This window comes from Zootoca vivipara, chromosome 15, assembly GCF_963506605.1.
Source record: "Zootoca vivipara chromosome 15, rZooViv1.1, whole genome shotgun sequence".
NCBI classification, from domain to species: domain Eukaryota; kingdom Metazoa; phylum Chordata; class Lepidosauria; order Squamata; family Lacertidae; genus Zootoca; species Zootoca vivipara.
The window spans coordinates 34926698-34953611 of NC_083290.1; the positions used below are offsets into that span (position 1 = coordinate 34926698).

General features: G+C 44.6%; 1 protein-coding gene across 2 annotated transcripts; it reads right to left on the reverse strand.

Annotated features, from left to right (window-relative positions):
* Nucleotides 1-26914, reverse strand: ELMOD3 (ELMO domain containing 3). 2 transcript variants are annotated; one of them, XM_035139849.2, is made up of 11 exons: nucleotides 26850-26914; nucleotides 24402-24479; nucleotides 22779-22848; nucleotides 21028-21093; nucleotides 14450-14541; nucleotides 12535-12658; nucleotides 10975-11097; nucleotides 9460-9590; nucleotides 5228-5304; nucleotides 2294-2421; nucleotides 1-1354 (listed from the first exon to the last, which is right to left on the reverse strand). In XM_035139849.2, exons 1-11 carry the CDS (start codon nucleotides 26862-26864, stop codon nucleotides 1131-1133), a joined length of 1128 nt encoding a protein of 375 aa, XP_034995740.1. In that variant the 5' UTR covers nucleotides 26865-26914; the 3' UTR covers nucleotides 1-1130. The 2 variants fall into 2 exon arrangements, with proteins under 2 accessions (XP_034995740.1, XP_034995739.2); XM_035139848.2 differs by lacking the exon at nucleotides 26850-26914 and adding an exon at nucleotides 26646-26763.

Consider the following 26914-nt stretch of genomic DNA (forward strand, 5'->3'; position numbering starts at 1 on the left):
TTTAGGGTTGAAGATTGTAGTAAGTTTAATGGAAAAGCCCAGTATCAGCCAGGGCTACAACTTTACATACAATACAGCTGGTACGCCGGACAGGACGTCCGAAGATTATCGCAGGGTGAAAATGAGTCACTGGGCACCACATGGCAGCTGCTGAAAAGCTCAGTGTGGCCGTTTCCACCACATTACAAGAGTCATTCATATGTTAGCCAGTTATATGGTAAGCCAGTAGTACCACTGCTACCATTTCCCCCCCCCCCCCAAGCCATCCAGGAAAACAGGTGTAGTAACCACTGGGTTTTCCAGGTAGTTAAAGGCCACACATTGCTTCACCTTGCAGTTGCAGCCGCCATATGGTACGTTTTCACACAACTACTGTGTCGTTGCTGGTTGTCTGTGACCACCCTCAATAGCATATAAGTCGGGTGTTCACAATTTCAGTACACATTCAGTGGTTCCTGTTGACGATCCCATTTAAAAAACAAAAGACACACACACACACATACACATCCTGTGGGTTGATATGTCACAGCAGGCGCACATCAACTGAGAAATTCCCAGTTGACGGGAGTAAAAAGGATTCAACAGCTTTGTGTCTTGTATGTTTCCCCAGTAATAATAATATGAATAAAAATCCTAACTGAAGAAATTGTAGGCCCACAACTAGCCTCTGGTTGCAGCAGCTCAAGGCTCACATTAGCTCGCATTCAGCAATGCATAAACATAGGTTTCTTAGCTCTAACAAACCTCGGGAACCGGAAGAACGTTTTATTTTCAGTGTGCGAGAGGATTTGGAAATTCAGATATACACTCCCACAACAAAAGAAAGGTCAGCTTCACAGCTTTAGTGCTACTAACCGGGATGAATGGATCCTGCCCAGATTGCTTCATTCTAGAATTGAAGCAGTTTGCTCTTGATCCCAGACTCCACCCCTGGGGCTCTCGCTATACCTTGCTTAGCGCCTCTGGCCCAAACTGAAGCCCCCGCACTTCTACCTTAGCAGCGTTCCAAGACCTTCAGCCCTCCCCGTGAGCCTTTTTGCAGCCGGGCCACAGAGCCACTAAGAGACCATATCAACCGGCTTTGTCAGCTTATCATGTACAAGGACTTTCCCCATTTCCCTGGGACCGGATCAGCTGTCTTGCTCTTTCTCCAACGTCGGCAGGTCACCTACTCCAGTAAAATTTAGCTCCTTACTGTCAGCTTTCGCAGAGTTCAGGTTCGAACCAAGAACCTCGGAGGTGAAAGCGTTGGCCTGAAAGCCGTCTTCCCCTGCTGAAACCGAAATCCCATTCATGTAAGTCTCCAAATGTCTCAGCAGCTGCTTCGGGTTTCTTTTAGCAAATGCCTCCAGTTCTGCAGAGAGAGAGAGAGAGAGAGAGAGAGAGAGAGAGATGATATCTGGTAGGAACTTGCTCTGAAGAAGTCAAGACACCTGGGTTAGAAAAAGGCTCGCCAGTTTGAGTTCCATCTCACCTTCCCTGTGAGGAAAGGCCACTTTTGAGCTTCTTAAGCCAAGTGCAGGGTTGGTATCAGGGTAAAGGTTTATAAAGTTATGAAGAAGAGCATGGAGAAAATGTACTGCAAATCTGCACAGCTATGAAAACGACATTTTGAAGGGGAGTCTAGAAGCCAAGTAAAAGAAGCTTTCCAAATTTTTCCAGTCTCTTCAGAGTTTAAGCAGCTATGGTCAGGGGAGGAGTCTGCAGGTTCATGATTGCATCTTACAAACACAGAATTCAGTACTGGGTGCAGAATTTGGCAATCCGAGAATCACATTTTGGAGTCCTGATTTTTAAAGGAAGGCAGCTTTGAAGATGCACTAGCTTGAAGATGCAAGTGCAACTGAAAGCTCAGAAATTCTATGCATGCAGTGTGTGTGTGTGTGTGTGTGTGTGTGTGTGTACACACGCGCACGCACGCACACGCACACACACACACACACGATTTATTACATTTTTATACCACCTTTTCCTTTTCCTCAAAAAGAATTGTGGAATTGTATAAGGAAACTTAGGCAGATTTATTTAATTAATTAAAATACCTGATTAATCAACTAGAATTTCTTTAATTACGTGTCAGACCTAGCTTCGGTTATGCAAATTCAACAAATGCCAGCACATTTGCTTTATTTGCCCAGTCATGAATTGATGTCAATTTATTCACCCATTTTTGGCACATAGCATTTGCCTGCTGCGCCATATTAGCTCTCCCATAAAGGAATGTATATGCACGGAACAAGGAATTATTATACTGTATATTTTCTTTCTTCTGAACAGGACGAAAACAGCCCACCTTTTAGAACAAAACCAGAGTCGGAAATAGTCTTCTGTTGTGCTTTCCATATGTTGAAGAGGCGCAAAAATACAGCCACGTAGAAATCATTTAGCACTGCAATGACCTGCTGCCTTCGATTACATTCTCTGAAAGAGACAAGTACAAGAAATTTACTCCCAGGGTCATCTTCCCTATCACTGGGCCAAAGACAAAAGGGAAAATCCGGCTCAGTAATGTCACTCCATATTGGCCGGCAAAGACTTACACTTCCGTCATTAAGAGCATGTGTTTGCTTGCCAAGAAACGTATCATTTTGCTGGGGGGGGGGGGAGAACACTCCTCTGGAATTTAAGGTCAAACAAGGGGGAGTTCACACACACCCATGTCAAAAGAAAGCCTGATATGATGGCCCAGCGGGTGGTGCTGTGGTCTAAACCACTGAGCCTCTTGGGCTTGCCGTTCAGAAGGTCGGCGGTTCAAATCCCCAGCTCCTGCCAACCTAGCAGTTTGAAAGCACGCCAGTGCAAGTAGATAAATAGGTATCGATGTGGCGGGAAGGTAAACGGTGTTTCCATGCGCTCTAGTTTCCGTCAGGGTGTTCCATTGCGCCAAAAGCGGTTTAGTCTTGCTGGCTACATGATCTGGAAAGCTGTGGACGAACGCCAGCTCCCTCGGCCTGCAACCCCATAGTCACCTTTGAGTGGACTTAACCGTCCAGGGGTCCTGTACCTTTTTATTATGTGTGCTAGCCGTGGCCACTGTCCCTTCCCCCAGCATATGGGGATAATAATATGGGTCTACCTTGGAGGATCACAGCAAGGGTCACTACAATACCAGGTGTACTATGAAACCCATCCAACACATGGTACAATGCATGCATCTGAAGAAAGAAGATCTTGGCTTACAAAAAGCTTAGGCAACAATAAATGTGTTAGGTTTGAAGCTACCACCAGAATTCTAGGCTGATTTTAATTTTGTAAGTGCCCTCCTGGCAATCTTTCCTCCTCCCCTTTTCCAGAATTGACAAAAAACGGTCGCCAACCTCTGCAGTATGGACTGGCAGGAAGAAGGTAGTCTTTCCACATCTTGGAAGAGGGTGAATAGGGTTGTCACATTTTGTTCTCAAAAAGTCTGGCATCTCAGGCACTGAGCATGTGTAAAATGCCCCCCCTCCCCGAGCAGAACAAAGCTTTAAAGCAAAAGCACAAAGACCTAAAGCAGCTACTCTTCAATTAATTCCCCCCCAATCTTCTATCCAAATCAATTCCGTTTCATTGGCGTTCATTTATCAAAGCACCACTAAATAAAATTCCGCACAAAATTATATCCTTAAAGTAATATCCTACCCATGAGCTGCCCTGAATTAGTTTGCTTTTAAAGAGACACTTTTTAAAGTCACTTTAAAACCCAAGCCTCAGTAAATGGTGTAATTCCTGCTACTTGCCACATTTGCAGCAATGCACTCCCCCTGAAGGCAATCCTAAGCCTTCTTACTAGCGAGTAAGCCCCCCCCCCAACACAGCGAGGCTTACTCCAAAGTAAGCATGTGTGGCTTTGGGGTACAAGTGCCTCTCCAAGACATCAGCATGCCCCATGTCATAAACTATGGTTTAATCATGAATGTGCCTCCAGTGCTCAAGGTGTCTTACTACATAAAAAACCACAACATATCAGTAGTCATAAACAATAAATGAAACATCAAAAAATGCACAACAATTTTCACATAAATCGAAAGATCTAAAATGAAGATACCCAACCAACAACCCCACACCGACAAAATACCCCAAAACACCCCAGCCGAAGAGTATTCAAAAGCCTCAGCTTTTGTAGCTGCAGTCATTCAGGGCCCTGCCATCCCAGGCCAGGTGGAAAAAACCTGCAAGGCAGAGAGCAAGTCTTCCAGAACTCTTGTCGTGGTTTACCATTCAAACAAACCACGAGTGGTAAACCAAAAATATAGCAAGGCTTGTTTTTCAAGCTTTCTGCCCTATTCAGCCTTTCCATCCCCCTCTTTCACAATGAAAAGCACTGGGGGGAAGGTAAAAGTAAAGGACCCCTGGACGGTTACGTCCAGTCCAAGGTTGCGGCGCTCATCTCACTTTCAGGCCAAGGGAGCCGGCGTTTGTCCATAGTCAGCTTTCCGGGTCATGTGGCCAGCAGGACTAAACTGCTTCTGGCACAACGGGACACCGTAATGCAGTGTTTCTCAACCAGTGTGCCTCCAGATGTTTTGGGACTACAACTCCCATCATTCCTGACCACTGGTCTTGCTAGCTAGGGATGATGGGAGTTGTAGTCCCAAAACATCTGGAGGCACACTGGTTGAGAAACACTGCCGTAATGGAAACCAGAGCGCACAGAAACACCATTTATCTTCCCACCGCAGCGGTACCTATTTATCTACTCACACTAGCATACTTTCGAACTGCTAGGTTGGCAGGAGCTGGGACAGAGCAACAGGAGCTCACCCTGTCGCAGAGATTCGAACCGCCAACCTTCCGATCAGCAAGCCCAAGAGGCTCAGAGCGCCACTTGTGTCCCCTGCTGGGGAAAACATCACCTGAGGAGTGGTGGTTCCTGCTTTCTGCAGAGATCAGCTGTGTGATCAAATTCCTCACAGGGATGCACTGGTTGACTGACAGGAGGATGGCCCACCTCCAATCAAATTTGGCTCACATGGGGTAAGGAAAGATAAGGACCTAGCTTGCAGCCCCCCCCCCCCAATTTAGCTGACTGACCTATCAGTTATGCTTACAGTCCTGGATCTTCTGTATTCATGGAATTTTTCAAAAAACGTATTCAGTATATTCCCAACATTTTACAGAAGCAGTACTTAATTTCCACGGCAATGTAAATGTTTTCATTCTTCTCGAGTTGCATGGTCCCATAGCAAGGAAAAGAGCAACAACAACTTGAACACACGACCATACCATCCGTCTGCAACGAACTCACCTGGAAAGGCGTTCTTCCCTCAGCACTTGGATTACAATACGAGTAATATTGACAGACATCACACAGAAAGGGAAATTCTGTAAAGGAATTGGAAATACATTTTTTAAAAAAGTGTGCCCTGCCCCTAATTAACAGGAAGTAAAATTCATACTGCCTTTTCTTTTTTAGTTCACTTATATATGCCTGGATTAAACCCCTAAACAGAGATTTGGGTCAGTTTCTCTACTTGACCTTACATTTAAGAAGCGAGTCAAATTCATGCAACATGTTCTGGTTTTCGATTATGAGTCCTTTCAACAGATATGCAGATTTGATTTGTTGCTTTTATAAAAAAAAATCAAGTATGACCCATTTGACCTGACGTTGTGGCATTTTCTCTGTTCAAAGCATCTCAGAGCAACGCTCTGATCCCAGCTCTGGTATCTTAGCTGCTGTTTCACTGGTTCTGTCTCAACCACAAACCCAACACATTGGTACTGCAACCTAAGTGATGCCCTTGGAGTGCAGAACACAGCATCTTACAACATCCCGTCAGCTGACCCCAAGCACCAATCCTGCTCAATGGGCCTTTTAATGTTCTAGCCCAGGCTTCCTCAACCTCGGCCCTCCAGATGTTTTGAGACTACAATTCCCAGCATCCCTGACCACTGGTCCTGCTAGCTAGGGATCATGGGAGCTGTAGGCCAAAAACATCTGGAGGGCAGAGATTGAGGAAGCCTCAGAACTTGCTTCTTGGTCCAATCAACTTGAGTCCTTGGAGAAGACCTTGCTTGGCTACGTCTTCTACTCTGTTCCTTTGCTCAGGTTTCCCCTGCTTTTAAGAACTGAACTTTAGTTTTTTGAATTACATACAGGTGAAACTCGGAAAATTAGAATATCTTCGAAAAGTGCATTTATTTCAGTAATGCAACTTAAAAGGTGAAACCAATATATGAGATAGATGCATGACATGCAAAGTAAGATATGTCAAGCCTTTATTTGTTGTAATTGTAATTATTTGTCATTAGGCAGGTCAATTATATATGGAATGTAATTAATGAAATGTAATTGTGAGGTTTATTTTTGTATTATTGTAACTATTTGTTTTACTACCGTACTGTGAAATTTCCAAAAGAAAGCATAAAATTAAAAGAAAAAATAATAAGTTGCATTACTGAAATAAATGCACTTTTCGACGATATTCTAATTTTCCGAGTTTCACCTGTACAGTATTTATTTTTTAAATAATCATTAACAATAAGAGTTGAATCTAGACATAGTCAGTCTCACTGACCCATTGAAATTGTTGTCAATTGCGTTTTCAGTGCATCTACTCTAAGCATAACTATGCCTGGATCAAACCCTTCGGAGCCTGGCTTTCTGTCACTCTTGCCCAATGTTTAGGGCCAGCAGTACCATTGGGCATGGTAAGTCAGTGGCTTCAGGCGGCAGATGATGGGGAGCAGCAGCAAGGTGTTGGAAGGACACAACAGTATGCAACGCCACCTCCGAAGCTAACCTGCTGCCCCTCAAGAACAAATCATGCCTGCCCTGGACTATACAGCATGCCCTTGACCATTCTGACTGACAAGCAAATACCACTGCGGTCCCAAAACCTTGCCCCTGCCATCCCTTACTGACTTTGCGTATTTGCATTCACAACATAGTAAGTTGTACTATACTGGAGAAGAGCAGATATGTGATTAAAATCATGTTTTCACCCTTCATGATTATCAGTACTTCCTCAACTTGCTTAGAAACTAGAAAAGGGACCTGGGGTGGGCCTGGGTGGGGGGGAGAGGAATTTCAGGCTCATCCAGCAGAGGTCCCAGGACCTCATTGTTCTTCTGCTTTCCTCCACTGAGGGACCCTGAACCAATTCTGCTTTCCTAACGAAGGATAAGTATTAAAAATGTACAAACTCCCCCTGTAAAACCCAAATCACATAACCAAAAAGAAATCAAGAAAACTCTAGTACCCTGGTATAATTTATTGTAAATTAAAGAGCAGCAAGGCTCCAGTTAGGCTGATTGCAGAATACTAACTTCACGTCAATGGGAAAAGTAAGACAATTTGGGGAAATGCTGTTAAGAGCAGGGAGTAAAAAGGTAAAGGGGCCCCTGACCATCAGGTCCAGTCGTGTCCGACTCTGGGGTTGCAGCGCTCATCTCGCTCTATAGGCCGAGGGAGCCAGCGTTTGTCCGCAGACAGCTTCCGGGTCATGTGGCCAGCATGACAAAGCTGCTTCTGGCGAACCAGAGCAGCGCACGGAAACGCCGTTTACCTTCCCGCCGGAGCGGTCCCTATTTATCTACTTGCACTTTGATGAGCAGGGAGTACCAAATCATAAATCCACTGAGCGTAGCTGACTAACCTGCCAAATAGAAACATAAAAAGATATGCTAGACCACCCTTTCCTGACCTGATGACCTTCAGATGTTTTGGACTGAAAAGGTAAAAGAGGTAAAACTCCCATCAGCACAGCTGGTCTAGAAGGCACCAGGTTCACAAAGGCTCCACCAGACTGCCAGCTGAGATGCTAATGGTTCTTTTTTTTTCTGGACCTCCAAATGTCTCTGGTGGGACCAATTTTAGCAAATGCCTCTAGACACATCAGCTACATTTCAGCATCTTATTATGCATTCAGTTTCCACCCTGTTTCCCAGAAATGCCTTTCAATGAACTAATGGGAAAGGTGGTGCTTAAATTAATGTTATTCTCCCCCAATAATCTATTGATATTTTTATTTGGAGGAAGGGGAGGGGAGAGAAATACAAGCGATATCATTTCAGCATGAAATGTTGTTGTACTGAACATACAAATATCAACCAGCCTCTTCAAAAAAGAAAAAGGAAAGAAATCTAATGCCACCTTTACTGCAAAAATATCTCTGCCTTGGTCAACCTAAGATATACCTACCAATACCATATGACCATTTGCATTTCTATCAAGACCTAGCCTGGATTCTCAAGGCCAGTGCCCAAGCTTCGTCTCAAAGAAAGCAGCATAACCCATCAAAATGTTATGCAAATACCCTCCCAGCAGCACCTCAATCCTGGATCAGAAAGCAGTTCAAATAAGAAGGTTTAAGTATTGGCTGAAAAATGTGAACTGGAGAGTTTAGTGGGACACCTGTGGCACCCCAGATGTTGATGGACTTTAATCTCCATCATCCCTGAGTAGTTGCCATTCCAGCTGGGGCTGAAGAGATGTGGCATCCAACAACATCTGGAGCATCACAGGTTCCTCATCCTTCTCATCTACAAGTTTTCCTAAAGCACACCCAAAGGCTCATGAAAGATTCAGCCAGAGATTGTTTGGATACTGGAAACGTTATTGGGGGTGCATAGTATGGCAGACAGGAAGAAGATTATATTGGGGTGGGGAGGGAAGAATAGAAGGAAAGGAGAGATGAAAAAAAATAAATGGCTGAATTCAGAGCTAATGACCAAACTGTGCTTTGCCATTACAGGCATGGAATTTTTAGAGACTAAAATACCCTAATTATTAGAACATGAGATCTCCCAACATATGGTCCAAGGTAAAGGTAAAGGGACCCCTGACCATTAGGTCCAGTCGTGACCGACTCTGGGGTTGCGCGTTCATCTTGCATTATTGGCCGAGGGAGCCGGCGTATAGCTTCCAGGTCATGTGGCCAGCATGACAAAGCCACTTCTGGCAAACCAGAGCAGCACATGGAAACGCCGTTTACCTTCCTGCTGTAGCGGTTCCTATTTATCTACTTGCATTTTGATGTGCTTTCGAACTGCTAGGTTGGCAGGAGCTGGGACCAAGCAACGGGAGCTCACCCCGTCACAGGGATTTGAACCGCTGACCTTCTGATCAGCAAGTCCTAGGCTCAGTGGTTTAACCACAGCGCCACCTGGGTCCCATGGTCCAAGGAGATGTAGTTAAAGGACAAAGCCATTTCTGGGAGGCAGTTCAGACACAAGCAGTCGACACTCTAGGGATCTTTCAAGCTGATGATTTAGGCCAGGCATCCCCAAACTTCGGCCCTCCATATGTTTTGGACTACAATTCCCATCTTCCCCGACCACTGGTCCTGTTAGCTAGGGATCATGGGAGTTGTAGGCCAAAACATCTAGAGGGCCACAGTTTGGGGATGCCTGGTTTAGGCTGTAAAAAATAAAGGCCTTCCGTTATAACCAGTAGGAGACCAGAATGCAAAGTTATCTCTCCCACAGGTTTTCAATAACATTTCAAAAACCCGAGCTCAGAAAAAGGAAACGTACCTGTGTTTCGTGATGGGATAACTTGAAAATCTCTCGAGCTACGGGTAATATCCGAGAATCCATTACAAAATATAGTGTTTGCATTAATCCTAGCATTCCAGTCCCACGTAGGTCTGTGCCAGGATCCATCCCTTAAGTACAAAACACAGAGAGAGAGACAGTTAAGCCAAGGCAATAAACGCTCTTACACAGGCCATATTTGTGAATGATTGCATGCATAAAGCTACATTAGAGGATTGTTAATTGCCAAGGCAAACCCAGAAAGGCAATGCTAAAATTAATGTGGCCTGGTGAAAGCTTGATGCTCTCTCTCATGAGCACCCAATACAACATTTCCATTATGTAACCATACCCGAATGACTCCAAATTTGAAAGCTACAGGAAAAACGGTGATCCGAATTACCGAATGAAACGTTCTGGCCTGTGCATTACAGCTTATCTCCAAGGACCAAGCTATCTAAAAAAGACCATCTACTCCCTGAATGAAGTCACCCACTCAAATTATTCACAAGTCTTTCTTCAAATGCCCCAACTTTCTGAGGCAAGGTGCATGGAAACAAAGTATTGGCACCCCGGTTGTGGAAATGACTCCCAGGGACATTCAGCTGGCAAACCACTCTTCTCCCAAGTTTTAAACTAGATAATTCTATTGCCTGTTGCTGCATCCTTGTTTTTATTGATGCTGCTTCCGGTATTCAACAACGGAAACAGGACAGCAGTCAAATCAGCCCCCAAAGTGTTTTGGCTGCTTTTACAGTTGTCCTGTATCTGTTGTTGAATACTTGCATTTGCAATCTGTAAAGCGATGTATACATTTTAAAATAAATAAAATAACTCCCATTCCCTCCAAGGTAATGTGATGTTAGTATTAAACCATAACAGAATGTTAAATAAGAAACTCCTTACAAATCAAGTATATAATTGTCTGTGGAAGCAGGCCTATAAAAAAAACTGCCCAGACTCAAAATATTCAGGTTTTTTTAAAATGTTGCAGTGGTTCTCGCTGGATTTTTAGGTTAGGGATTATTTCAAATGAAGTGTCAAAAAAGGGAAGTGTGAGCAGCTTTTTAAAGGTTTCTGCTGTACAGTGGTGCCTCGCTAGACGAATTTAATTCGTTCCACGGGTCTTTTCTTATAACGAAAAATTCGTCTAGCGAATCCTATAGGAATGCACTGAATTATTATTTTTTGCCCATAGGAACACATTAATTGAATTTCAATGCATTCCTATGGGAAATCGTGATTCGCTAGACGAATTTTTCATAAAATGAATTCGTCTAGCGAGGCAACCTCCGCTCAAAAAATCATTTCGTTAAGCAGGGCATTCGTTAAGCGAGGCACCACTGTATCTTGCAAACAGGGAACTCACCGATCTTCCCCTGCAAAGAAATGTACGGCCCATAGATCTTTCCTGGGGGAAATGCATGTTCCTCTTCCACATGTTACAGCAGAAGCAAAAGTCATGCCATGCCAAGCTTGTATGAAGAATATATTGTCCATGTACTTCCTCCATACCTTGAAATCCCAGGTCTTCCCAATGGGCTCCATAACGGGCACAATCAAAACGGGACCCCATTAGTTTCTTGTAAATTGTTTGCAGGATCCTCATGTGCACTTTCTCATTGTTATCCAAGCCACCTGTTGAGGGAAACACTCATTATTTCCTCTACATAAATGAGCTTATACTCTGGATACAGGTGAAGCTTGGGAAATTAGAATATCGTCGAAAAGTGCATTTACTTCAGTAATGCAGCTTAAAAGGTGAAACCAATATATGAGATAGATGCATGACATGCAAAGCAAGATATGTTGAGCCTTTATTTGTTGTAATTGTAATTATTTGTCGTTAGGCGGGTCGATTATAAATGGAATGTGATTAATGAAACGTAATAGCGATGTTTATTTTTGTATTGTTGTAACTATTTGTTTTATTACTGTGGAATTTCCAAAAGAAAGCATTTGTAAAAATTAAAAGAAAAATAAAAAATAATAAGTTGCATTACTGAAATAAATGTACTTTTCAACGATATTCTAATTTTCTGAGTTTCACCTGTACATAAGGCCCAAGTTTAATCCTTGGCATCTTCGCATAAAGATCTGTTCTCTTCCAAGCAGTGGCCTCGAGCGTTTGTAACCCAAGTGAGTAAGAGTGCAAAGAGCAAAAGAAGCAAGGCAAAACCAACTAAGTCAGCAAGACCATCTGAAACAAGGCAAGGTTCTGGTTCTGATAAGGCAAAATCACCTGGAAGGGACAAGGGTGGTGCAACGCAGGAAAGAAGGCAAAGCAGGCAGCACCCCGCCTGCATCCATGTGGTGTTCAGGCAGAAGAGGCATATCAGCAGGATCCAATCACATTACTTCAGCAGCAGGTAAACCTAGATTTAAACAGAACTGGCTGTCGGAGGACAGCAACACAACCTCCACAGGCTGAAGAGGCACTGGCCAAAGGTACTCCTCTTGGGCTGCAGCTTCTAGGCCAGTGGGGACACCCAGAGCCATTTCTGATGACAGTTGCCTCTCCCACCCAGGCACCACCTCCTCCTCTCCCAGAGATCAGGAGTTGGGACTGCAGGGACACGAAAGTATCTCAGGCAGCAGGGAGAGAGACCTCTGTCCAAACCATTGGGAGAGCTGTTGCCAATAAAAGCAGGGAATACTAGGCTAGAGGAAACAAAGGCCATATAAAAGCAGTCTGCGGTGACTTTATATCAGGGGTGTGGAACCTGGAATCTCTCAGGTGTTGCTAAGTTCCAGCTTCCATCAACCCCAGCCAGCATGGTCTATGGTCAGGGATGATGGGAGGACTGGATAAAACAGCTTTATACCAAGGTCAGACCATCATTCTATACAGCTCAGTGCTGTCTACACTAACTTGGTAGTGGCTTTCCAGAGTTTTCCACAGGAATCTTTCCCAGAGATGCCAAGGATTGAACCCGTGGCCGGTGCTCTTCCCCTGAGCTGCATGCAGCCCTTTCCAGATATTTAAGACGTGGTGATATTAAGTAGGCTGACAGTCAGAAAACTGGCTGAGCTCCTGGGAAGATGCTATCCGCAGACACAGGAAGCAAAACTTACACTGGGCTATCGCCAAGGCTAAGTCCCTCTCACTTTGCAGCTGCTGGTGGAGACGGGGAGGGCCGAAAAGGAAATGAGCAACAGCAGCCAGTCCTCTCCTTCGCACCGTTGGCTGAATCTTTTTCTGAAACAGTCAAGGAAAGTTAGAATTTAAAAGTGTGATGGTACATAGGCAAAGTTCTCCCTAACAACACTGCTGAGAAAAGGGCAACAAACCACTTTTGCAACTGACCATATCCTACCAATATTAAGAAATCTTTGTTGACTTCCAGGGTTGTTGTTGTTGTTTTTCCAAACTCAGTTTGGCAAGGAGTGTTCTCCTTGCAAGCAATCTATGCATTATGTGCAGCTGACATTTCAGGTCATAGTATTCTCAACAGGCAAAATCCTGGCCTGATCTCCCTCATACCCTGGGCTAGGTAACAAAAAGGACCACTTTGAACCTGGCTGTGGCTTGACATTACCCTTAGTAGACCTTCTTCCTGTTTCCCTGCCAAAGAGAGGATTTTTTTTTCCTATGGTAACAACCAAACTCTGGAGCTCCTTCCTTGAGCATACCCGCCTGGCTTTCCTCACTGCCATCTTTTAGGCCAGGCATCCCCAAACTTCGGCCCTCCAGATGTTTTGGACTACAATTCCCATCTTCCCTGGCCACTGGTCCTGTTAGCTAGGGATCATGGGAGTTGTAGGCCAAAACATCTGGAGGGCCGCAGTTTGGGGATGCCTGTTTTAGGCATCAGGCAAATTCTATTTTCATGGACCCTTTGGTGATACCTAAGATCTTTTTACTGCCTTTAGCTATTTTTTATCTTGTTGCTCATTTTGCTGTTTTTTCTTTTGTAATGTTTCTGGGTGTTTTGAATCAGATTGGTGGTTTTTTTTAAAAAAAATACTAGTTTGCATGGTTTGGTTTTGTGCCTTGTGGGTGCTTTAAATCCTTTAGAGAAAGTAAATTGTACTACAGTGCCCTATCTCAGATATAATAATATTTATAGGCCACCCATCTAACTGGGTTGCCTGAGCCAGTGGCTCACAACAAAAGATTAAAAGCCAATAAGACATCAACCATCTAAAAGTCAAATAGTTGTTTATCTGTCTGCCATCTGATGGGAGGGCATTCCAGAGGGCGGCTGCCACTACCGAGAAGGGCCTCTGCCTGGTTCCCTCTGCCTGGTTAGATGCTGGCACCTAACAATACAATCCTTCAACCATTTAACTTGGCTTCATTCAGTTGAGGTTAATGAAATAATGACTGTTAATTTACTTATAGGCAGTGTGTGTGTGTGTGTGTGGACCTGCTTAATGTCAATAGGCAGGGAGTTCCAAAGCACAAATAACCTGAAAACATCTAACCCAGGGGCATAGGAAGATGGGGCGGTGGGAGCGATGCACCCCAAGCGACGCGATCCCAGGGGCGCCATTGCCGCTGCCCGCTCCGCCCCAAAAAATGCGCGCCCCGCCCCTGCGTGCAGCGCGCCCCACCCCAAAACGTGCCCCACGTCACAAACACGTGCCACATCACTGCGCACGGCACCCCGCCCCCAAAATGTGCACCATGTCACTGGGGGCAGCACGCCTGCTCTCCGCCCCCGGTGGCGAAGCATGAAGCTCCGCCGCTGATCTAACCTCTCCTGTTACAGATACCTACAGCCTAGAACCCAGCACATTATAGCCCTACATATCTGTTAGCAAAAAGGAGACGGGGTGGCAGAAAGGAGGGGAACTAGCTAAATCATGGAGATTTAAGCTCCTGGGCTCTGGTAATTCTATCTCTCCCTGACAAAATGGAAATAGGAATAAGAGTACCTTGGAAGTGCTTTAAGAGCCAAACAGGAACCATCAACGCAGCATTTTCAATGTCTACAATATTTAAGCAGTATGGCTGTTAAATCAATCCTAGTTGGCACATACATACCCTGCAGTCTGAGAGATCTGCTGTTTGGAAGTATTGCAATGCTTCATTGAAAGAGATTAAGGGTACTGGCCCTGGAGGCCTCTCCACAATTCCTACAGTCACAAAGAAGAGAAGAGCATTTATTTAATTCATGTTCATCCCACTGTTCCTCCCAGTGGCACCTCACAGTATTAAAACAACATGTTTTGGTTTTTTTAAAAAAAATAACAACCATCAATGCCACCTATTTTTAAGAAGTATTGTACTGGAATTTGTGTTATATTTATTTACCCATCCATACATGATCTGAAACCAGGGAGAAACAGTAGCATAGCCAAGTCTGCTGATAACACATAGCCAAGAGCATCCAAAGGATCTCTTCAAGTTGAGTGAAGACGCAGATGAGATTCAACATATGTAAGTGTAAAGCGACGCACACGGAAAGAAAAATATTATCTTAAATTCACATATATGCTGATGGGGTCTGATTTGTCTGAAAAGTTATTACGGTTGTAAGCAGATAACTTAATCAAAATGTCAGCTCGTACTGTAGTAGTGCGAGCTCAGAACTGGGAAAGGAAAAGAAAGGGACGAAAAATACAACTGCTAGAATCATAATGCCCTCATATAAATCAATGGGGCAACCCCATTTGAAATGGCAGGTGCAGGTCTGGTTGTCTCATTTCAGAAAGGATACTGTCAATAGGGAAAAAGATAGAAAATGAGGCAATGAAAGCAATCAGGGAGTTGGATCAGTTACAAATGAGAAAAATGTGTTTGGACTTTAGTCTCAAACCTTTGAAAGCTAAACTAAGGGTCAGGGTAATGTTAATTGCATGTGTGTTGTTTTTGTTATGTAAATAGCTGTGCGAAAGCTTCAGCAGCCTTGGAACTGTAGTGGGGGAAGTTTAACTCTCTCCCTGACATAGTCCAGGCGAAGCTGCTATTTACATTTCAAGGGAAGCTTCCATTGACAATGAAGAGGCAGATTTCGTAGGACTGTGGCAGGGAAGGAAAGAGTTACAATCTCTCCCCCCCCCCCTCCAACCCCACCTTCATAGTTCCAAGGATGCTCAGGCTTCCCAGGACTACTATTTATGTCACAGAAACTTTAATTGCATTCACACAGTTAAAATTGTGTCTAGTTCAGCCCTAGCAAGGGAACAGTGTAAGAATCCACTAACAATGGCTTCCGGGTTCAGCGCCAGCGCCGATCGGCGGGGTTTCGTCTCGTCTCCGAGACGGCCCGTCCCTGCTAGGAGTGGGGAGGGCAGCGAGAGCGACGCTGCGCCCCTTAGAACCTCGGGAAGGGCGTCCCGGGGGCAAATTTGCTCGGCACAGCCCCAATCCGGACTCCCCAACCCTTCGGCTAGCTCTAATAAGAGCTCCGGAGCGAGGAGGGTAGAAGTCGCGGGGGCCATTTTGAGCGGCAACGTTATTCTAGCAGGGAGAAGCTTCAAGCCGAAGGCGGAGAGCGCTGGATTCTTCCGAAAATAAAACGATTGGAAACAAGACTGTAAGTAACCTCACGATTTGGATTATAAAACAATTTGGATCTGGGAGAGAGGGGAGAAAAGAGGAAGCCACCCCCCCCCCCCACGGCAACAAAAGAGACAGTAAATAGAAACCCGAAGCCGTAAACAGAAGATTTGCAATTCAAAAGGATCCCTCAAACGCATCAAAGAGAATCTCCCCTTTGATGCAGGGTGAAAGGGGAGAGAAACTGTGGTTGTGAGTGCCCTGCAGCAAGAGGTAAAGACTAAGAAAAACCTTTCTTTTCCTCGGGAGCCGGCAGCCCAGACAACTCAGTGAGTTGATCAGGATTTATAAGTCAATTTTTATTTCACTTTGTATTTCTGGACTTTGTGGAATTTCTTTTTTGGTTTAAATGTTTGTGAAATGTGAGTTCGAACTTTATTGTTAATAAGACTTGAAGAATGCAGCCAGTTTGTTAAAATGGAGTCGAGAAAATAAACTGTGATCATATTCCACCCCACGTGACAAGTTTTGACCTTGGCAGGATTGAACTATGTCAACAAAAAAGTGTTCCCCTGAGTTCCAGCGGTCTGTTTTGACCTTAATGTGGGAAACAAGAATAGAACTATGTCAAGAGGAGACACGACGGCAAGAGTTACAGCAACAATTTCAGATGGTGATGGCAGAATATGATTTTTTAGAAGATGAAGCTTTTGACACTGAAAAAGATGAATGTGAGAATGACAATGATGGTGACTGTGATTTGGAAGGAAAAGATGAAGATGAGGACTGTGATGATTCAACACAAAATGAAGCACACCACGAAAAAAATGATGACTTTACTCTACAAAAAGTTGGATGGAGTGCCCTGCCTTTGAGGGGGGCACGATTGGTATTATTGGAACTCCAGAACGCCCACAGGGAAGAAGGAAAAAATATGCAGAGAAGAGAAGAAATTCAGGGGTCCTGTATGGTGGCCTGGATGGCAAAAGACTGTAAACAGGGGGTGGGGTGAAGGGAAAGTGATGTTGTGATTATAAGGATGGATTAACAGGTTTATAACTGGTCTGCTGATTATGGAATTTGCTGGATTGGGGGGGTGGAGCCGGTAATCGGGGATGTAAGGTTAAATTGAGAATAGTTATAGTTTTAAAAGTGAATGGATTTTGGAAAAATGTGAAAATATGGAGGCTTATAGAGGGAGTAAAAATTAGGCACGGGAAGATAAAATGGGAGTTTGATTTTTCAGTGATTTGAATATTAGATGAAAATGTTAACAATTGACTTATAAGTTGTATAAGATACAAAGGTGTATTTTTATAAAGTAAGAAACTGTTGCAGATGATAAAAAAGGGATGAAAACCGGGGAAGGGGGGGAGGGGAAGCCCACAAAATATGGTTTTACAATTATGAATGTAAGAAAAATTTTTCTGTTTTGTATTGTTTTTTTCTCTTTTTTGCCCTTTCTTTTTTCTCTTTTTTCCTATTTCTATTTTTCTCTTTTTTTGGTATGACAATAGATGGTTGGATGGATGGCCTCCTGCGTACTGCCCTGGTTTGCTGAAGCTCCCTGGTGGCAGGGGGGGGGGCTTTGGGGTCAGGGGAGGGGGAGGAGGACAGAAATCCAAGCATAAAATGGACCATCTCTGACTGTTCACATACATGGGATACTTCTGTGGCAGGGGAGGACCCATGTGGGTGGGTAGGAAGGAGGTGGAAAAGGTGTTTATGTATGTACCGTTTTTTTTTTTTTGTATTTTGTAAAATTAATAAAAAGTATGTTTAAAAAAAAAAAAGAATCCACTAACAATTATCAAGTTTCTTTTGTCGTATTACATCAGGGTATTGGCTATGCATTTTTGTGTTTTTATACTGTAAACCACTCTGGGATCCCTCTCCAAAATATCTTTCCTGCTCTTCTCACAGAAAGTAAGCAAAGGTAAATTAAGCAAAGGTTTCAATAGCGCACCTCTATCAAGTACACCTCTATCAAAAAACAAAAAGAAAAAGACCTTTAAGAGGGTAAAAATCCAAAGCAAATTCATGCGGCATCACTTAAATCAGGGGTCCCCTAAGGCCCGGGGGCCGGATGCGGCCCAATCGCCTTCTAAATCTGGCCCGGGAATCAGCATGTTTTTACATGAGTAGAAGTGTCCTTTTATTTAAAATGCATTTCTGGGTTATTTGTGGGGCATAGGAATTCATTCATTATTATTTTTCAAAATATAGTCCGGCCCCCCACAAGGTTTGAGGGACAGTGGACCGGCCCCCTGCTGAAAAAGTTTGCTGACCCCTGACTTAAATAAATCACCATTAGGAGCTTTTTTCAACCTCTACTTAGTTGCCTTATCTAAGAGCCCAATTATGTGCCCATTTCCTTGAAAGTAAGCCCTATTGGTGGGACCCAGGTGGTGCTGTGGGTTAAACCACTGAGCCTAGGGCTTGCTGATCAGAAGGTCGGCGGTTCGAATCCCTGTGACAGGGTGAGCTCCCGTTGCTTGGTCCCAGCTCCTGCCAACCTAGCAATTCGAAAGCACGTCAAAGTGCAAGTAGATAAATAGGAACCACTACAGCGGGAAGGTAAACGGCGTTTCCGTGTGCTGCTCTGGTTTGCCAGAAGTGGCTTTGTCATGCTGGCCACATGACCTGGAAGCTATACGCCGGCTCCCTCGGCCAATAATGCGAGATGAGCGCGCAACCCCAGAGTCGGTCACGACTGGACCTAATGGTCAGGGGTCCCTTTACCTTTAAGCCCTATTGGACTTCTTTCCTGTCAGCAGAGAGGGTGAACCCACCTATAGTTATTGCAATTCTGCACGGCGTGGAGAAAGAAGTTCTCTCCCTTCCTAATAACATTTGAACCTGGAGTCCTTCAATGAAGCCGAAAAGTAGAAGATTCAGGACAGATAAAAAGGAAGTGCTTCTTCACACAGCTAACGGTGGAGTTTGCCGCCACAAAGTTGGTGGCGACAGCCATCAACTTAAGATGGCTTTGAAAGAGGATTAGACAAATGCATGGATAAGACTATCAAGGGCCAGGAGGCAAAAAGCTGCCTCCAGGATAGGAGGCAGTGCGCCTCTCTGCAGAGCAGCTGCCGGGGAACAACAGCAGGAGGGGGATACTGTCCTCCTGCGCTGCTTGTGAGCTTCCCAGAGGAATTTGGGATGTGGGAACTGGACTACAAAGATCTGTAGTCTGATCCAGCAAGGTTCTTATGTTCTTAGCAAGCATGCCTGGGATAAGAGCTGGGGAAAGCACAATAAATGTTTAAGCAAGAGGAATAGATTGACTCAAATATGTACTTGGTTGTATTTGTTAAGTAAATTATGTTTCCTACAATTTGTTTCCCCCACCGAGAAGTGCCAGCCTGAAATGATGCCTATAATATGGCCAGAGGCAGATTTCAGATCCTGATCTTTTATGGAAACGATAGGATTTTATGCAGGAAGCCTCACCGCAATCTCATTAAGGCTGCAATCTGTAATCTTAACCTTTAATACTACAATCAATTAAAGAATGAAGCCACTTTAACCCTGCAGTCCTCTCTTCATAAAAAGCAGAGCTTCGGTTTACATACCACAGGATCGGTTAGAATCCGATTCTGAAATTCTGGTCTTAATAAAGTCTGCCACAATTTCAGCTAACCCAGCACTCTTTTCAACATTGACCAGGAAGTCTACCTTTTTAAAAATAGCTTTTATCAACTATGTTCATTATATTTTAAGCTTTCCTGCTAAATAGTCTTATGTACCCTCTCACAGCGGGTGGCGCTGTGGGATAAACCACAGAGCCTAGGGCTTGCCGATCAGAAGGTCGGCAGTTTGAATCCCTGCAACAGGGTGAGCTCCCGTTGTTCGGTCCCAGCTCCTGCCAACCTAGCAGTTCGAAAGCATGCCAAAGTGCAAGTAGATAAATAGGTACCGCTCCGGCGGGAAAGTAAACGGCGTTTCTGTGTGCTGCTCTGGTTCGCCAGAAGCGACTTTGTCATGCTGGCCACATGACCTGGAAGCTGTACGCCGGCTCCCTCAGCCAATAACGCAGATGAGCGCCGCAACCCCAGAGTCGGTCACGACTGGACCTAATGGTCAGGGGTCCCTTTACCCTCTCAAGACCCCATGGTTATCACTTTTAATGCTGGTCCATTTCAATTTATGAACTCTGGATAATTCACTCTTCACATATTCCATGGTTGCAGGGTTTGACTCTGTCTGCCTTTAATCTTATTTTAAAAAAAACTACACCTAAATATTGATAAAGAACAATGTTATTGGTCCATTTAATTTTTTTGCCATCCAGAAGTTTTGAAGGCAGATTTGAGAGGGTTGAAGCAACATTAATCCTGATGCAGTTCTCCCTGCCCCCCACATTAAATTACGTATAAATATGAATATGAAGCATATAGTAATTGTATGTGTACACACACACACACACACACACACACACACACAGTCAGAAACACCATGATGGGAGAATGATTGCGTAGTGCACATGCAGGCATGGCTTGTATAGAACACTAAATTGATGGTTTGTTTAGCTTAATTGTGGTTTGTTTGTATGTCCAAACCCACCCCAGCTAACTAACTATAGTCTCTGTGTTAGGTTTCTTGTGACGTCCAAATCCATTATCCCCATTTGTTTTGATGCCATGCCCCAGGACATGTGACGATGATACCAAGTGATGATACAAAGCAAACCATGGTTACTTTGCTCATTTATGAGACTGATCCTGGTTTGTTCAACAAACGTGGTTAAAGTCACACCTGAGCTATTCATGCAAACACAGCCACCAAATTTGCCTACTGTACTAGGTTTTTCATGAGTACTGAGTTTCCCCATTCTCATAGCGCTAAACATACCAATAAGCAGCAGATTATTTAATTGACTGAAGAAACTACTTGAAGCACTAGTAACTTAGACATAGCTAATACTTTAAAACTTGATAATTCCCAGACTGAATCACATCCAACATTATTACACCCACCAGATACTATTCTTAGACATGTTTCCTGCTCTTTGACAGAACCTCCAGCACTTGCTTTTCTTACAGTCATCTAAATTAATTTATTGCCATGTTTAACTGGTCCCAACAGGGAAGGAAATGTCATTGCAGTTGCTTTCATACCTTCCGAATGGATGTTTGCCACACTGTCCCATTCTTCTCGGGCTCGCAGAACCTCCTCACTAATATCTAGCAACAATGAGAAAGAGAGAGATGAGACAAAGCGTCACACTGGCAACTATGGAACCGCTTCCAAAAGAGCAGTTTTAAGGTGAAAAGCGGCTCCTGTTTTTTTAAAAAAAATAAGTCCTCGCCTTGACCGACAATAAATTTTGACCATTTTGTACAACAAGCCAGGGAAAAAGGCCACAGCTCAGTAACAGAGCATCTTCTCTGCATGCAGGTCCCAGGTTCAATCCCTGGCATATGCAGAGAGGGCTGGGAGAGACCCCCTGTCTGAAACCTTGACTGAGCTGCTGTCAGTCAGTGTGGACAATAATGAACTAGATGGATCAATGGTCAGACTTTGTATAAGACACTTTCTGATGTTCCTAAGGCAATCTGTTTGTACTGGATAGCAGCTAATGTCTTTCCCCCATGACAGCTTCTAAGGCAGAGCGGCAGGTGGGTTGGTCTAGTGGGCCTCACCCAGAGGCAGTGGGTGAGGAGCCTGTTGGGAGACAGGCTCCGTTCCCCCTCTGTGGGGGCTCCACGTGTGCCCCCCTGCTGCCCAATCCACCAGGGAGGCGCAATACTTGCGCTGCCCCAGGTTCTAGCAACTGAGAGGAAGAGACGAGAAGCAAGGGCCAACTCCAGTGACTTGGCCAAGAGGCCAGCTCCAGTGGGGTCCTGTCTCCCGTAACTGTCACCAAGCAGCAGCCATTCCATCAGGCAGCAACAGAGGGAGAGATGGGAAATGGGGTCCATGCCGTTGGATCTGAAAGACCAGTTCCATTCTGCTGCCGCTTTTCCTCAGCTGTTTCCATTCAAGTGAGTCATTTTTAACTTTAAGAAGTGGTGCCTGAATTTGTGGCTTCCTCACCTCTCCATCCCTCATTTTCATAGTTGTGTCTTTCAGACTGTAAGCTGCAGGGACTGTGTTTTTGATCTTATGTAAATCAAACTCTGAAACACGGGTATTTCAGTGGACACAAACACACACACACACAGCCAATGGTGACTGCTCTCCATTACTATCATGAAGGCTTTGTACTCACAGCAAACAAGTTGTTTCACTTATCTGCTATGAGCAAAAGCTGTAATTACACAACTTTCTCATTAAATATCATAAAAACATAAAAAGAGACTTGCTGGATTACGCCAAAGGCCCATCAAGTCCAGCATCCTGTGCCCACAGTGGCTAACCAAATGCATATAAGAATCCCACAAACAGGACCAAATTCCTACAGGCCTTTCCCCAGTAACAATTCCCAGCAACTGGCATTCAGAGGCATAATGCCTCCAACAGTAACATTCACTAGGTTTCACTCAAGGACAACACTGGATTCCACCTCTCCACAATGCCTTATGGCAGCTTACAATAAAATACCCATAATAATAATAATAATAATAATAATAATAATAATAATAATAATAATAATACAATGATGCCCATAACCCTGCCCAAACTCCAGTCAAAATAACATCCAGGATTAAAATATTGTTTAAGAGCATCAGATTCCTAACACAGGGACTAAAGTAGCAAAGGATGGTTTGGTTAAGATCACCCAAAGAATTAAAACAATCTTCTCAGTAGGATCAAAGGTATATGACCCGGTTGCTGACAGGATGATGATTATAGATCCTTAGGTGTGCCATTTCATCAGAAAAGAAACAGAACTCACAGCAGATCATTCAGCTAACTGGAACCATACCTGCTTCTCTGCATCCGTTGGGTGTTGCTGACAGAGACTGCAAGAGTCCATTCTGCTTCAAGGCAGAAATCTGAAAGAGGGAGAAGTCATCAGAATGTAAAATGCCACATTAACCTGTTGACGGACTTCTGCAAAATATTGTCAAGACCAATGCATCTGAATGCCTTTGGGCTGAGATCGGGGCTACTTGGCAGATTGCTACTACCAGTTTCAATTTAAAGTCAGCTTTGGAATTGGTGCCATCCTGTCCGCCGATTTCCATGCAGACAACTAAGCAATAGCAGAAGCAGCTAAGAAATCATACTAGCATGGAAGAGCTAACTGGGATGGGTGGGAGAAGGAGGACTCCAACCTCTGTATCTTAGACTGAACTGGCCCCAAATGTGTTGTTGTGATATAGCTCTGGCTGCTGTCACTCATACCCTAATAACATTAATTCAGACGAGACTTCTGCACGTGCAGCTGCCTTTGGAAAGTGTTTAGAAATAGCAACTGGTTCAGACTGTGGGAGCAAGAGTGTTAACTGGAGCCGCCCACATAAAGTGTAGTACTTCAGTTTTAAGTCAACTGCACTGGTGTCTGATAGGCATTTAGGCCCAACGCACAGCGCTGGTTTTGACCTTTAAAGTCCTAAGTGGTTTGGGGCTGGGACAGCTTCTCCCATGATTCTATCCACTCACTTAGATCATACTTGGTGCCCTCATCCGTCTCCCCCCCGTCACATGAAATGTAAGATCATGCTGTTCCACGAGACAGGGCCTTTTCAATGGTAGCACCTAAATTGTGGAACTCTCATCCTAGACAAACATACACGGCTACCTCATTAATAGGGTTCAGGTGACAGGAAACTATTTCAGAGGACACTAGATAATCATTTGGCTGGCTTTGGCTGTGATCACAGCAGTAATCTTTATAACGTGGCTTTTTTCAGCTGCATAATGCTATACTGCTGCTAAGTTGCCTTGTAAATACCAACGGATGGAAAGCTGGGTTATGGGGTTTTTTTAATTGCAAAGGACTTGACATTGAAAAGCGCTATAGACATGTGAACAGTGCAGTTGTGTATCAATTCATCCACGACTTTGTCATTTCAAATGCTGCAGGTGCTGTATAAGAGGCTGCCCTTCAAGGTTTTGGGGAAGGTACGGCCGACCACAAGGAGCAATAGCTGTCTGCCTCCTATAGAAATGGGCTGATCTAAGCTGCCTCTAGGTTCCATTAAAATTCCCAAGAACTACTAAGGGTGCCTGCTTAAAAATACCATACAGTATCTGCATATTTACAAGCAAACTATTGATTGCACTGGCGCAGCCTTCCTCAACATGGCACCCTTCAGATCCTTTGGACTACAACTCCCATCAGCTCCAGCCAGCACAGAAGACAGAACTAGTGCAATGAAAAATCCACGCCTTACTATGCTGGCAGAAACAAAATTCCTTATTAATATTCCATTGCTGCAGATTTAAGTATGTTGATTACAGGCACTTGACCACACCCACAACAACTGTGGTGCTATATAAGGATCAGCTGTCTGAAGAGCTGGTGCAGCATAGCAGCCGACAGTGCAGGCCAGGAAGTCTCCAGTTCAAATCTTGCCTCAGCCAGGTAAGAGATTACACTTACATGCAAAGCTTTGTACGCTGGAAAGGAAACCGCTTGTTCTTCATTCTGGTAATTGCCAGTGCTGCATCGGTTCATACCCTAATGGAAACAATGAAATCAGAGTCACCAGAGAATGAATTATCACCTCGGAGTCCCAAAGGCACCCAGGTTTCTATGAGGAAACTGAGAACATGGTTAAGCTTCATGCAGAGCTGTACCGGGGAACATTTGTCAGTTGTTTAACATAACAGAAACTAAAGAACAATGAACCACACTTTGGATTTAGTGCAAATTGCACAGGGCCAAAAACCACTATCTGGTCACCTAGTCTTGGGGGACCAACTTAAGAGCAAAATAGTGGTGGTTGAATACAACAGGCAGGGGGAATGAGAGATGAGAGATGCCACTCATCCAAAGGCCCTCCAAGAGTACTCGGATGAAAGCAGGTGTACCTGCTTTATACTGCATGAAAGAGAACATCTCCACATCAACAAACCAAAGCAGATGACCACACAGGACCACCTGTTAACCACACGAAAGCTGCCCTAAGCTCTTTTGCATCCCATTTTCTATCAAAGAAAATGAATACAGAATTTCCACCCCAAGACAAAAAGCATATTAGACAACCGTTAAGTTTAGATCAGGGGTGGGCAACCTGCATCCTGCCCGATGCTCCTAGACTAAAACTCTCTTCGTCCCCAACCACACATGATGTTGAGTTGGGAATCCTGAGGTTCCCCATTCCTGATTCAGATATCTGTTTGCTAAATGCCAAGCTCATTTTGAGTATATTATCTTATACTTACAAGACATCTAGCCCAATGTTGTTATCCCCATATTACAGATATGAAGACTAAGGTCCAGACATAGCTGCCAAGTTCTCCCTTTTTTAAAGGGAAATTCCCTTATGCTGAATAGGCTTCCTCGCGAGAAAAGGGAAAACTTGGCAGCTATGGGTCCAGAGGTGGCTTATCTTAAGGCCCCTCCCTAGCTCAGTTCACAGCTGAAGTGAGATTTGAACTGCAGCCTCCTAGAGCTCATTCTCTTAGCCCAGGCTTCCTCAAACTCAGCCCTCCAGATGTTTTGAGACTACAATTCCCATCATTCCTGACCTGCTAGCTAGGGATCATGGGAGTTGTAGGCCAAAAGCATCTGGAGGGCCAAGTTTGAGGAAGCCTGTCTTAGGCCACTATCTCTCATACCACAATGCCATGGTTTTCCCCCTAATACATACAAATGTTCTAATTTTCAGATTTTTCCAAAGGTTCAGGACATACTAGTGAACTTGCACTTCCCAACACTGCAAAAAGGGAAGTGGTCCGCCAGATGAAGTTGGAAGCTACATTCTCCAATGTAGGAGCTTCTGGAGAAGCCTGCATGAATATGCAACATTTTTCCTCCTAATGCAGATGCTTTTAACAACTGCACAGGCATAAACCAGCAGGTACAAGTGTCTCATATGGAGATCTGCAGCTTACCTTCAAAAACACAAACCCATTTTTTTAACAACAGAAAAAAACAGTTGCAATTTCTCCAACCCCCTCCCCCTCTGTGTGTGCACAGCAGGCAGGAGGAAGGCAAAATAAAAGCCTTGGAGAAGCATCAGTTCCATCGAGCAATTTGAAGGTGCACAAATGGCCTTCAGGTTGCTGCCTAGGGGAAGCCTTTCCTATTACTTGAATATCCATGCCAACCATTTCGATGACCAATTCTGGTTGAAGGGAGGAAGAGAAAAATAAAAGTGTTACCAACTGCTTCTTTGGCTTTCTGAGAGACATGCATACCAGAGCTTATTTTCTTTTTTTGCAGCCGGAACTCAGCCCTGGCACCTCTCAGGTGGGCACCATTGCCATTCTTAAGAGAATGACGGAGGTGTTCACAAGGAGTTCTGGCACCCCCTTCCCCCCCCCTAGAAAAATTTTGTGCATAACCACAAAATATACCCACTAAGCTCACAGTGAACACAACAAGCCTCCTCGGAAAAAGACGTTGGCTGCTATGAGGCCAATCTAAATTCGGCAGAACTGGACAACCCCCCCCCCTCATGCCACCCCTCCCACCCCAAAAAACTGATCCCCCTTTACTCCCCTCCCCCTTTCAAACAGCCCCTCCGACTGTGGCCCCCAAACTAATAAGTCCTACCCACCTTTACTCCTCACCCCCCAAATATATATATATATATATCCCCGCCCACCATGGCCCCCAAACCAATACGGTTGTCCTGCTGCCCCCCCCCCTTTTGCTCTTTTCCTTAAGGTCAGATACCTGGGAAGGAAGGGTAACGCACGCAGACACACACAAGCCCGTACACGCCCCCCTTCCCCCTATATAGCGACATAGTTGCATAGGCAGTGACACGTGTCTACTCATTCCCACATTCGCAGTCGCGCGTCACGCCTCCCCCAGTTTTCCCTGCCCTGCCCTTCCCCCACCCACCCACCCCACACATCTCCCCCACGCATAACGCACCCACGGAGGCGTCATCCCCGACAAGCCGGACCGAACGACGGGCTTCCCCCTCCCCCACGCCTCAG

What these genes read in the sequence shown, in the direction of transcription:
- ELMOD3 (XM_035139848.2), bottom strand. Translation starts at nt 26,750, where the DNA reads ATGAGTAGACACGTGTCACTGCCTATGCAACTATGTCGCTATATAGGG. An exon ending in CAGATCTCTCAGACTGCAGG is followed by an intron (nt 12,659 to 14,449) that starts GTATGTATGTGC and finishes TGACTGTTTCAG; the next exon opens with AAAAAGATTCAGCCAACGGT. An exon ending in CTCTGGTTTTGTTCTAAAAG is followed by an intron (nt 1,355 to 2,293) that starts GTGGGCTGTTTT and finishes CTCTCTCTGCAG; the next exon opens with AACTGGAGGCATTTGCTAAA.